This window comes from Oncorhynchus kisutch, linkage group LG21, assembly GCF_002021735.2.
Source record: "Oncorhynchus kisutch isolate 150728-3 linkage group LG21, Okis_V2, whole genome shotgun sequence".
NCBI classification, from domain to species: Eukaryota; Metazoa; Chordata; class Actinopteri; order Salmoniformes; family Salmonidae; genus Oncorhynchus; species Oncorhynchus kisutch.
The window spans coordinates 5193812-5207526 of record NC_034194.2 but is presented as its reverse complement, the minus strand read 5'-3'; the positions used below and the strand labels follow the sequence as shown (position 1 = coordinate 5207526).

The following is a 13715-nucleotide window of genomic DNA, read 5'->3' as shown; positions in this document are numbered from 1 at the left end:
GACAATCATATAAACAAAACCAAAAAACAATGGGACACAGCGATGCAGGCCAATAGGCAGTTGTCCATCTTTCCTCAGACTTACATCACAAAATCCATTTGCCATGTGCTCTCGTCAAACATTTTAGTCATAAGCTCTGTTGCAACAATGATCCACCATGCCTCTGGACTGTATCACTTCCTGTGGTCGGCCGAGTGGGACACATACAAGGGGGTGTAAATACACAATTTGAAAATCGCAAGTTACGTTAATCATTCAATAGGAATGTTTTATTGTTAAACATGCAAAATAGTCACACCTGTGACGTTGATTCCACAACAAACTGTCTCCCGACATCTCTGTTGAAACAGTTGGGACCCCTTTGCCACGTCTGCGAGAGGGTCTTGGTTCCTGCCAAGGTTGAGATAGGATCAGCAGACAAACTCAACATTTTCCATTTGTGCTATCTGACGTTAAGGAGATGTGTCAACAGTGGGAGCCACATCAAGTAAACATGAGTCAGGCAAGCAATAATTGATTCAGCAGAGCCTCAGAAAGACTGTCGTAAAACAAAAGGTGTGCTACTTTATTCCCATTTGGATCCAAATCTGTTGATCAGAAAGACATTTCCAAAACACGAATTCCACTGAACAACACACGGAGTGGCATGTAAACTGCCTTCCTCCATTCCTTGTAGTAGTCACTGATCTAACACAGTTGGTATAGGTTTCAGTACACCGTTTTTGTCAATACAGTAATGCCAGATCAGTGATTATTCCAAGGATGGAAGGAAATAAACTTTTTTAGAGTTCCAACGATGCAACAGTATAACCTGGTTACCAATGTAATTGGAACAGTAAAAAGTTTCATACCCGTGGTACCCTGATATACTACGGCTTTCAGACAATCAGCATTCAGGGCTCGAATGACACATTTTTTAAATAAAGGTTAAAAAAAAACTTATCAGAGCTATATATGATATTAGTAATTGTCTTTTATGTGGCACTTAATCAGTATTGTTATGTTCTTATTTCTCAGAGTAAATAACTCACGGACACTAGAGAAGCTTTAACCAAGTTTAATCTTTCCCAAAGGTTCTGTACAGCTGAAATCAGACCGCTAAACATTTTAGACATCACAATTTATATGTATCCTACTTAAGACACTCCTCCTTACAGTTTATGGCTCCACAGGAAAGAAGGTAACCAGATACCAACCCTGATTACTCCCTTAAGGGGAACTGACCTCACCCCTCACCTAATCCACAGATATCCATCTGTCTTCCCTATATCAACACATCACTCTTCTCTCCTCCATCAAACACATTCCAAAGCATTCTGTCTTCTTCAGAGAACCATTCACTTCAAACAAAACACCCAGTCTCTTTCATTTCCTATGATTCATTTACTACCTCAATGATCAAAGTTTAGCTGATTCCAACAGTAACCTGAATTGTATTTTTAAACGGTTACTCTAGATGTACCATTTGTATATTTAAACTCAGTTTTTCTCGTAAAAATTCCCTGTCTTAGGTCAGTTAGGATCACCACTTTATTTCAAGAATGTGAAATGTCAGAATAATAATAGAGACAATGACTTATTTCAGTTTTTATTTATTTCATCACATTCCCAGTGGGTCAGAAATGTACATATGCTCAATTTGTATTTGGTAGCATTGTCATGAAATTGTTTAACTTGTGTCAAATGTTTAGGGTAGCCTTCCACAAGCTTCCCACATTAAGTTGGGTGAATTTTGGCCCATTCCTCCTGACAGAGCTGGTGTAACTGAACCAGGCTTTTTCAGGTCTGCCCACAAATGTTTTATTGCATGGAGGTCAGGGCTTTGTGATGGCCACTCCAATAGCTTGACTTTGTAGTCCTTAAGCCATTTTGCCACAACTTTGGAAGTATGCTTGGGGTCATTGTCCATTTGGAAGATTCATTTGCAACCAAGCTTTAACTTCCTGACTGATGTCTTGAGATGTTGCTTCAATATATCCACATAATTTCCCTGCCTCATGATGCCATCTATTTTGTGAAGTGCACCAGTCCCTCCTGCAGCAAAGCACCCCCACAACATGATGCTGCCACCCCCCGTGCTTCACGGTTAGTGTGGTGTTCTTTGGCTTGCAATCCTCCCCCTTTTTCCTCCAAACATAACAATGGTCATTATGGCCATACAGGACTAAGATTGAATCCTACTATGCCGGGTCTGACACTCTTTGAATGTGGCAGGGCTTGAAAACTATTATGGACTACAAAGGGAATCCCGGCAGCGAGCTGTCTGGTGACGTGAGCCTACCAGACAACCTAAATTACTCTAATACTCACTTTGAGGCAAAAAACTGAAGCATGCATGAGAGCAACAGCCTTTCCAGAGGACTGTGTAATCACGCTCTCCGTAGCCGATGTGAGCAAGACCTTCAAACAGGTCAAAATTCACAAAGCCGCAGGGCCTGACAGATTACCAGAACGTGTACTCAAAGCATGTGTGAACCAACTGGCAAGTGTCTTCACTGACATGTTCTACCTCTCCCTGGCCAAGTCTATAATGCCTACATATTTCAAACATACCACCATAGTCTTTGTGCCCAAGATAGAGAAGGTAACCTGCCTAAATCATTACCGTAGCACTCATGTCGGTAGCCATGAAGTGCGTTAAAAGGCTGGCCATGGCTCACATCAACACCATCATGCCAGAAACACTAAACCCACTCCAATTCACATACCGCCCCAACAGATCCACAGATGCCACCATCTCAATCGCACTCCACACTGCCCTTTCTCACCTGGACAAAAGGAACACCTATGTGAGACTGCTGTTAATTGACAACAGCTCAGCTTTCAACACCATAGTGCCCACAAGCTCATCACTAAGCTAAGGACCCTGGGACTAGACACGTCCCTCTCCAACTGGATCCTGGACTTCCTGACGTGCCGCCCCCAGGTGGTAAGGGTAGGCAACAACACATCTTCCATGCTGATCCTCAACACTGGGGCCTCTCGGGTGCGTGCTTAGTCCTCTCATGTACTCCTTGTTCATCCACAACTGTGAGGCTAAGCACAACTCCAATACTATCATTACGTTTGCTGACAACACAACAGTGGTAGGCCTGATCACCGACAACGATGAGACAGCCTATAGGGAGGAGGTCAGAGACCTGGCAGTGTGGTGCCAGGAAAACAACCTCTCTTTCATTGTGAGCAAGACAAAGGAGCTGATCATGGACTGTAGGAAAAGGAAGGCCGAACAGGCCTCCATTAACATTGACGAGACTGAAGTGGAGCTGGTAGAGAGTTAAGTTCATTGGTGTCCACATCACCAAGAAACTATCATGGTCCAAACACACCAAGAAAGTTGTGAAGAGGGCACAACAACACCTTTTCCCACTCAGCAGACTGAAAAGAGTGAGGTGCTCACTCCCAGGGCCCTGACCTTCGTGATGAGCTTGGAGGGGACTATGGTGTCGAAGGCTGAGCTGTAGTCAATGAACATCATTCTTACGTAGTGTAGGTGTTGCTTTTGTCCAAGTGGGAAAGGGCAGTGTGTTTAATGCAATAGAGATGCGTTATCTGTGGTCCTGTTGGGCAGTAAGCAAATTATGGTGGATCCATAGTGTATAGGATGATGTGAGCCTAAGCATTTCATGGTTACAGATCGGTGTGATCATTTATCCATGTTACCTTGGCGTTCTTGAGCATAGGGACTATGGTGGTCTGTTTGAAACATGTAGATATTGCAGACGGGGTCAGGGAGAGGTTGAAAATGTCAGTGAAGACACTTGCCAGCTGGGCAGCGCGTGCTCGGAGTATGTGTCCTTGTAATCTGACCCTGCGACCTTGTTTAAAGGGGTTTGTGCTTAGTCCCTCCTGTACTCCTTGTCCCCTCCTGTACTCTGAGTACGACTCCAACATCATCAAGTTTGCTGATGACACAATGGTTGTAGGCGACGAGTCGGCCTACAGGAAGGAGGTCAGAGAATTAGCAGTATGGTTCCAGGACAACAACCTCTCCCTCAACATCAGTAAGACCAAGGCAAATGATACCGGAGCATCAGCTCTTGGACCAACAGGCTCCCAGACACCTACCCCCATGCCATAAGACTGCTAAATAGCTATAAAATCTGACTGTAGTTTTGACACAGCCAGATCAACAGTTAGGGCATACGTAATGGTATCATCCCCATATACACAATATATACAAAAGTATGTGGACACCCCTTCAAATTAGTGGATTCGGCTATTTCAGCCACACACTTTGCTGACAGGTGTATAAAATCGAGCACACAGCCATTCAATATTCATAGACAAACATTGGCAGTGGAATGGCCTTGCTGAAGAGCTCAGTGACTTTGATAGTGGCACCGTCATAGGATGCCATCTTTCCAACAAGTCAGTTCGCCCTGCTAGAGCTTCCCCGGTCAACTGTAAGGGTTGTTTTTGTGAAGTAGAATGGTCTAGGAGCAACTACGGCCACACAAGATCACAGAACGGGACTGTCGAGTCCTGAAGCGCATAGTGTGTAAAAATCATCTGTCCTCACTACCCAGTTCCAAACTGCCACCGGAAGTAACGTCAGCACAAGAACTGTTAGTCAGAAACTTCATGAAATGGATTTTCATGGCCGAGCAGCCACACACAAGCCTAAGATCACCATGCTTCACCGTCCGACAGACTAATCTGGGTTTGGCGGATGCCAGGAGGAAGTTCCTGCCTGAATGCATAGTGCCAGCTGTAAAGTTATGGTTCGGGCTAGGCCGCTTAGTTCCATTGAAGGGAAATCTTAACACTACAGCATACAATGACATTCTAGACGATTCTGTGCTTCCACCTTTGTGGAAGGCCCTTTCCTGTTTCAGCATGACAATGCCCCCATGCACAAAGTGAGGTCCACACAGAAATGGTTTGTCGAGATCGGTGTGGAAGAATTTCACTGGCCTGCACAGAGCCCTCACCTTAATCCCATCAAACAACTTTGGGATGAAATGGAATGCCAACTGCGAGTCAAGCCTAACCGCCCAACATCAGTGCCGACCTCCCTAATGCTCATGTCTGAATGGAAGCAAGTCCCCGCAGAAATTTTCCAACATCTGGTGGAAAGCCTTCCCAGAAGAGTAGAGGCTGTTATAGCAGCAAAGGTGGACCAACTCCATATTAATGCCCATGATTTTGGAATGAGATGTTCGACAAGCAGGTGTCCACATTTTTTTGGTCATTTAGTGTAGATTAAGTTTATAGTTTTTAACAGATTGACCAATGTTTATATAAATAGTGTAGAGAACAGGTCCCAATATCAACCCATGTGGTACACCTTTAAGAAATTCAGACTGAACCCCATCTATCACGATGGCCTGTGTTCTGTCACTAGTGATGTCCAGCTGGCACTGCTGATTTGCCTCAGGGTTGGAGTTGGGTCTTACGAGGAAGGGGATTTTTTTTTTCAACCAACATTAAGTAGAATAGACAGATCATGGGTTAGAACAATTTTGGGAAACCTTAGATGACTGACATCAAACACTGGGAGTGTGGAAAAGCTTTCTAAGTGATACGTATCTCACAGGTTAAATTAAATATTAAAGTGTATTTGAAAAAGCTCTCAAAGAATTCCAATGCCCATGAACTTAGCCATAATGATGGGAGGTGATGTCACTTCTATTGATGACCTATTATCACCAGAGGACAACTTCAGACTTTTCCCGGTAACTTTTTCAAATTGATTCTATGAATGTGAGCAAAGTGAACTCAATAACTGTGATTCGTCTACAATTATATCACATTGCCACATACATTACAGTATAGTGCAATAGACACCTGAATACAGTTCATCAAAGTATTACTGTATATCCAGGGTTGGGTAGGTTACTTTCTGAATGTAATCTGTTACAGTTAATAGTTATCTGTCCAAAATTGTAATCAGTAATGTAACTTTTTGGATTACCCAAAATCAGTAATGTCATCTGATAACATTCCGTTTATTTTAGATTACTTTCTCCTTAAGAGTCATTAGAAGAAGACAAATGTATGTTACCAATTGAATGACATCTATTGCAGGATAAATCAATGTTGAAGTTTATATAGCTGGCCATATATGGATATAACATTTTAATTTATGGGTTGGTTATGTAGGCTTCTTCTAACCCATCGCTTTCTACTACATATAATAATACGATTAAATGATATCTTTACATTACAAAAAGTACATCAGAATTCCAGTCATTCCAGTAAATGTTATACCCCTTGATCTTCTGGAGTAAATATGGAAGTATAGATGAGCCCAATTATTTCACCTGAGCATAACCCCAAAACTAAGGACTTATTAGCCAGCCCTACTATGTTGATTATGATTTTGTTGTCATGGAGGACTAATTGGGATCATTGATTCAAATTTAAAAAATAAATGCTGCGCTCATGGAATGGCATGCTTTGAGCACTACTGAAAAATGCTATATACATGTGAAAAATAAATGCCATGTGTTGCATTTGCTATAGGCCTATTGTTTACCTTTTTGTTGGTAATCTTGATAATATGCAGCTGTTTAATGGGCAAATTCACAGATGAAACAATAACAAAATGGTGCCTCGCCTCTGGTTTGTAAAAATCTGAGGGATGGGCCTGGAGAAAAATAACCACTCTCAGATGAATAGACAGAGCTATGGATGCAAGGACTGACCATCCATGATATCAACATATTGTTTTAACCATGTTGAGGCTATACAGTGTTATTTCAAACCCTGGAATGAGTTGGTGTCCACTGGCTTCTCACTGGTTTCAAAAACATACAGTGCCTTGCGAAAGTATTTGGCCCCCTTGAACTTTGCGACCTTTGCCACATTTCAGGCTTCAAACATAAAGATATAAAACTGAATCAACAACAAGTGGGACACAATCATGAAGTGGAACGACATTTATTGGATATTTCAAACTTTTTTAACAAATCAAAAACTGAAAAATTGGGAGTACAAAATTATTCAGCCCCTTTAAGTTAATACTTTGTAGTGCCACCTTTTGCTGCGATTATAGCTGTAAGTCGCTTGGGGTATGTCTCTATCAGTTTTGCACATCGAGAGACTGACATTTTTTCCCATTCCTCCTTTCAAAACAGCTCGAGCTCAGTGAGGTTGGATGGAGAGCATTTGTGAACAGCAGTTTTCAGTTCTTTCCACAGATTCTCGATTGGATTCAGGTCTGGACTTTGACTTGGCCATTCTAACACCTGGATATGTTTATTTTTGAACTATTCCATTGTAGATGTTGCTTTATGTTTTGGATCATTGTCTTGTTGGAAGACAAATCTCCGTCCCAGTCTCAGGTCTTTTGCAGACTCCATCAGGTTTTCTTCCAGAATGGTCCTGTATTTGGCTCCATCGATCTTCCCATCAATTTTAACCATCTTCCCTGTCCCTGCTGAAGAAAAGCAGGCCCAAACCATGATGCTGCCACCACCATGTTTGACAGTGGGGATGTGGTGTTCAGGGTGATGAGCTGTGTTGCTTTTACGCCAAACATAACGTTTTGCATTGTTGACAAAAAGTTCCATTTTGGTTTCATCTGACCAGAGCACCTTCTTCCACATGTTTGGTGTGTCTCCCAGGTGGCTTGTAGCAAACTTTAAACAACACTTTTTATGGATATCTTTAAGAAATGGCTTTCTTCTTGCCACTCTTCCATAAAGGCCAGATTTGTGCAATATACGACTGATTGTTGTCCTATGGACAGAGTCTCCCACCTCAGCTGTAGATCTCTGCAGTTCATCCAGAGTGATCATGGGCCTCTTGGCTGCATCTCTGATCAGTCTTCTCCTTGTATGAGCTGAAAGTTTAGAGGGACGGCCAGGTCTTGGTAGATTTGCAGTGGTCTGATACTCCTTCCATTTCAATATTATCGCTTGCACAGTGCTCCTCGGGATGTTTAAAGCTTGGGAAATCTTTTTGTATCCAAATCCGACTTTAAACTTCTTCATGTTCTTCATGATGCTCTCTGCGCTTTTAACGGACCTGAGACTATCACAGTGCAGGTGCATTTATATGGAGACTTGATTACACACAGGTGGATTGTATTTATCATCATTAGTCATTTAGGTCAACATTGGATCATTCAGAGATCCTCACTGAACTTCTGGAGAGAGTTTTCTGCACTGAAAGTAAAGGGGCTGAATAATTTTGCACGCCCAATTTTTCAGTTTTTGATGTGTTAAAAAAGTTTGAAATATCCAATAAATGTCGTTCCACTTCATGATTGTGTCCCACTTGTTGTTGATTCTTCACAAAAAAATACAGTTTTATATCTTTATGTTTGAAGCCTGAAATGTGGCAAAAGGTTGCAAAGTTCAAGGGGGCCGGATACTTTCGCAAGGCACTGTAATTGATACACAGCTTAAACTTCTTAAATTGAACTATTATTGGGTTCAAATACACATTTAGATTTGTGAACAGCCATACACAACAACCACAATCCATGAGGCGCAAATAGCTAAATGAGATAGCAGCAGTGTGATTCAAATGAATGCACTATGTAGATATCAATGATAAGTGATATTCGTACCTCCGTAGGCTACACCACTGCTGTCATCCTTACCTCCAAGCGTTTATTCAAATTGGATAATGTTTGGATGCTGACAGCAGTCACACCATTAGAAGATATAGCTTGGACTGTAGCCTACAAAAGCCTATTCCTGCTCTTTCCCGCAATCCTTCAAACAACTTAACCTTGCACCTTTTTTCAATGCTGATTTGAATGTCATTGAGAAAACAGAGAAGTGTCAATGATTTTTTTTCACAAACATCTTTTCTGATTTTAAAAGTAATCCTCTAAATTGTCATCTAGTTTTTCAAAGGTATCTGTAATCGGATTACAATATTTTGATTCCACGTAATCCGTTACTCCCACAACCCTGTGTATATCAGTTTCAATGTTATTTTTTACACTTTTTTGATGACTGTTCCATCGCAAAGAAGTGAGTGGGTGCACTGTGGGTCAAAGATTCAAAATGGTAATCTCTTTTCTTTTATGTTTCTTTTGCTTTGCAGTTCCCCCCAAGATCTATGACATTTCCTCTGACATCACGGTAAACGAGGGCAGCAACGTGTCACTCATCTGCACAGCCAGTGGGAAACCAGATCCCACCATCTCCTGGAGACACATAACCCCATTAGGTGAGTTCACTCTACAGGAAACACTCTCACATACCTGACACTAATGGACAGGAATGGCTTTGTGCACTGTTGTTTATGGTTTGTTGAAAGTAATTTAAGGCGAGGCACCACACCCTAATTGTCACGATCGTCGTATGGAGGGGACCAAAGCGCAGTGTGGTGTGAATCCATTCTTCTTTATTGAATGAAGAACACGAAGAACACTTAAACAAAAACAACAAAACGATTAAGACGACCGTGACCGCTATATAAACAATGTGCTAACATGCAACATAACATAGACAATAACCCACAAAATACCCAAAGAAAATGGCTGCCTAAATATGGTTCCCAAATTAGAGACAATGATAAACACCTGATTTTAATTGAGAACCAATCTAGGCAACCATAGACCTACATAAATTATGAAAACACAGAGACAAAATACAAATCATTTCCCTTGGCTCCATGAATAGACATCACTGACTTTAGTGCCTTATTGCAAACAGGATGCATGTTTTGGAATATTTGTATTCAAATCAAATCAAATCAAATGTATTTGTCACATACACATGGTTAGCAGATGTTAATGCGAGTGTAGCGAAATGCTTGTGCTTCTAGTTCCGACAATGCAGTAATAACGAACAAGTAATCTAACTAACAATTCCCAAAAAAACTACTGTCTTATACACAGTGTAAGGGGATAAAGAATATGTACATAAGGATATATGAATGAGTGATGGTACAGAGCAGCATAGGCAAGATACAGTAGATGATATCGAGTACAGTATATACATATGAGATGAGTATGTAAACCAAGTGGCATAGTTAAAGTGGCTAGTGATACATGTATTACATAAGGATGCAGTCGATGATATAGAGTACAGTATCTACGTATGCATATGAGATGAATAATGTAGGGTAAGTAACATTATATAAGGTAGCATTGTTTAAAGTGGCTAGTGATATATTTACATAATTTCCCATCAATTCCCATGATTAAAGTGGCTGGAGTAGAGTCAGTGTCATTGACAGTGTGTTGGCAGTAGCCACTCAATGTTAGTGGTGGCTGTTTAACAGTCTGATGGCCTTGAGATAGAAGCTGTTTTTCAGTCTCTCGGTCCCAGCTTTGATGCACCTGTACTGACCTCGCCTTCTGGATGACAGCGGGGTGAACAGGCAGTGGCTCGGGTGGTTGATGTCCTTGATGATCTTTATGGCCTTCCTGTAACATCGGGTGGTGTAGGTGTCCTGGAGGGCAGGTAGTTTGCCCCCGGTGATGCGTTGTGCAGACCTCACTACCCTCTGGAGAGCCTTACGGTTGAGGGCGGTGCAGTTGCCATACCAGGCGGTGATACAGCCCGCCAGGATGCTCTCGATTGTGCATCTGTAGAAGTTTGTGAGTGCTTTTGGTGACAAGCCGAATTTCTTCAGCCTCCTGAGGTTGAAGAGGCGCTGCTGCGCCTTCCTCACGATGCTGTCTGTGTGAGTGGACCAATTCAGTTTGTCTGTGATGTGTATGCCGAGGAACTTAAAACTTGATACCCTCTCCACTACTGTTCCATCGATGTGGATGGGGGGGTGTTCCCTCTGCTGTTTCCTGAAGTCCACAATCATCTCCTTAGTTTTGTTGACGTTGAGTGTGAGGTTATGTTCCTGACACCACACTCCGAGGGCCCTCACCTCCTCCCTGTAGGCCGTCTCGTCGTTGTTGGTAATCAAGCCTACCACTGTTGTGTCGTCCGCAAACTTGATGATTGAGTTGGAGGCGTGCGTGGCCACGCAGTCGTGGGTGAACAGGGAGTACAGGAGAGGGCTCAGAACGCACCCTTGTGGGGCCCCAGTGTTGAGGATCAGCGGGGAGGAGATGTTGTTGCCTACCCTCACCACCTGGGGGCGGCCCGTCAGGAAGTCCAGTACCCAGTTGCACAGGGCGGGGTCGAGACCCAGGGTCTATGGTGTTGAATGCCGAGCTGTAGTCGATGAACAGCATTCTCACATAGGTATTCCTCTTGTCCAGATGGGTTAGGGCAGTGTGTAGTGTGGTTGAGATTGCATCGTCTGTGGACCTATTTGGGCGGTAAGCAAATTGGAGTGGGTCAAGGGTGTCAGGTAGGGTGGAGGTGATATGGTCCTTGACTAGTCTCTCAAAGCACTTCATGATGACGGATGTGAGTGCTACGGGGCGGTAGTCGTTTAGCTGTTACCTTAGCTTTCTTGGGAACAGGAACAATGGTGGCCCTCTTGAAGCATGTGGGAAGAGCAGACTGGTATAGGGATTGGTTGAATATGTCCGTAAACACACCGGCCAGCTGGTCTGCGCATGCTCTGAGGGCGCGGCTGGGGATGCCGTCTGGGCCTGCAGCCTTGCGAGGGTTAACACGTTTAAATGTCTTACTCACTTCGGCTGCAGTGAAGGAGAGACCGCATGTTTTCGTTGCAGGCCGTGTCAGTGGCACTGTATTGTCCTCAAAGCGGGCAAAAAAGTTGTTTAGTCTGCCTGGGAGCAAGACATCCTGGTCCGTGACTGGGCTGGGTTTCTTCCTGTAGTCCGTGATTGACTGTAGACCCTGCCACATGCCTCTTGTGTCTGAGCCGTTGAATTGAGATTCTACTTTGTCTCTGTACTGGCGCTTAGCTTGTTTGATAGCCTTGCGGAAGGAATAGCTGCACTGTTTGTATTCAGTCATGTTACCAGACACCTTGCCCTGATTAAAAGCAGTGGTTCGCGCCTTCAGTTCCACACGAATGCTGCCATCAATCCACGGTTTCTGGTTAGGGAATGTTTTAATCGTTGCTATGGGAACGACATCTTCAACGCACGTTCTAATGAACTCGCACACCGAATCAGCGTATTCGTCAATGTTGTTGTCTGACACAATACGAAACATCTCCCAGTCCGCGTGATGGAAGCAGTCTTGGAGTGTGGAGTCAGCTTGGTCGGACCAGCGTTGGACAGACCTCAGCGTGGGAGCTTCTTGTTTTAGTTTCTGTCTGTAGGCAGGGATCAACAAAATGGAGTCGTGGTCAGCTTTTCCGAAAGGGGGGCGGGGCAGGGCCTTATATGCGTCGCGGAAGTTAGAGTAACAATGATCCAGGGTCTTTCCACCCCTGGTTGCGCAATCGATATGCTGATAAAATTTAGGGAGTCTTGTTTTCAGATTAGCCTTGTTAAAATCCCCAGCTACAATGAATGCAGCCTCCGGATAAATCGTTTCCAGTTTGCAGAGAGTTAAATAAAGTTTGTTCAGAGCCATCGATGTGTCTGCTTGGGGGGGATATATACGGCTGTGATTATAATTCTGTACAGGCTTCCTTTTCACTCTGTCATTTATTGATGCCAGTATTGTGGAGTAACTACAACGGTGTTGGTCCATCCTTAGTTTTCTCCTATCATATCCATTAAACTCTGGAAATATTTTAATGTCACCATTGGCCCCATAGTGATTTCCCTAAGCAGTTTCCTTCCTCTCCATCAACTGAGTTAGGAACGACACCTGTATCTTTACAGTGACTGTGTATTTATACACCATCCAAAGTATAATTAAATTCAGGCTGTAACAGCAAAATGTGGACAAAGTCAAAGGGCGTGAATACTTTCTGAAGGCACTGTATGATTACATGTACATCAGCTTTGAAATGATGGATTCCTGTTCATTTTAATATGGTTACAATTCATGACGTTTTGATGACCACCCTCTACATATGGAACAATTTCCAGAGCTCTCTGGGATTAGATGTTCTGGTCCCCCTTGGTCAGTTCAGAGTAATGATCAGAGACCTCTGTTGATAAATGTGTATTTTTTTCTTAATGTTTTGTAATTGTGTATATTGTATATACAGTGGGGCCAAAAAGTATTTAGTCAGCCCCCAATTGTGCAAGTTCTCCCACTTAAAAAGATGAGAGAGGCCTGTAATTCTCATCATAGTTACACTTCAACTATGACAGACAAAGAGAGAAAAAATCCAGAAAATCACACTGTAGGATTTTTAATGCATTTATTTGCAAATGATGGTGGAAAATAAGTATTTGGTCACCTACAAACAAGCTAGATTTCTGGCTCTCGCAGACCTGTAACTTCTTCTTTAAGAGGCTCCTCTGTCCTCCACTCGTTATCTGTATTAATGGCACCTGTTTGAACTTGTTATCAGTATAAAAGACACCTGTCCACAACCTCAAACAGTCACACTCCAAACTCCACTATGGCCAAAACCAAAGAGCTGTCAAAGGACACCAGAAACAAAATTGTAGACCTGCACCAGGCTGGGAAGACTGAATCTGCAATAGGTAAGCAGCTTGGTTTGAAGAAATCAACTGTGGGAGCAATTATTAGGAAATGGAAGACATACAAGACCACTGATAATCTCCCTTGATCTGGGGCTCCACGCAAGATCTCACCCCTTGGGGGCAAAATGATCACAAGAACGGTGAGCAAAAATCCCAGAACCACACGGGGGGACCTAGTGAATGACCTGCAGAGAGCTGGGACCAAAGTAACAAAGCCTACCATCAGTAACACACTACGCCACCAGGGACTCAAATCCTGCAGTGCCAGACGTGTCCCCCCGCTTAAGCCAGTACATGTCCAGGCCCGTCTGAAGTT

The 13715-nt window shown here is 43.1% G+C and overlaps 1 protein-coding gene across 2 annotated transcripts in view; it reads left to right on the top strand.

Moving 5' to 3' along the window:
• negr1 (neuronal growth regulator 1) overlaps positions 1 to 13715 on the top strand; it is a 372829-nt gene that overhangs the window by 170700 nt on the left and 188414 nt on the right. For both annotated transcript variants that reach the window (XM_020455166.2, XM_020455164.2), the window contains exon 3: positions 9007 to 9132. In XM_020455166.2, the coding sequence (XP_020310755.1) occupies positions 9007 to 9132 (126 nt within the window). The remainder of the gene's footprint in view (positions 1 to 9006; positions 9133 to 13715) is intronic.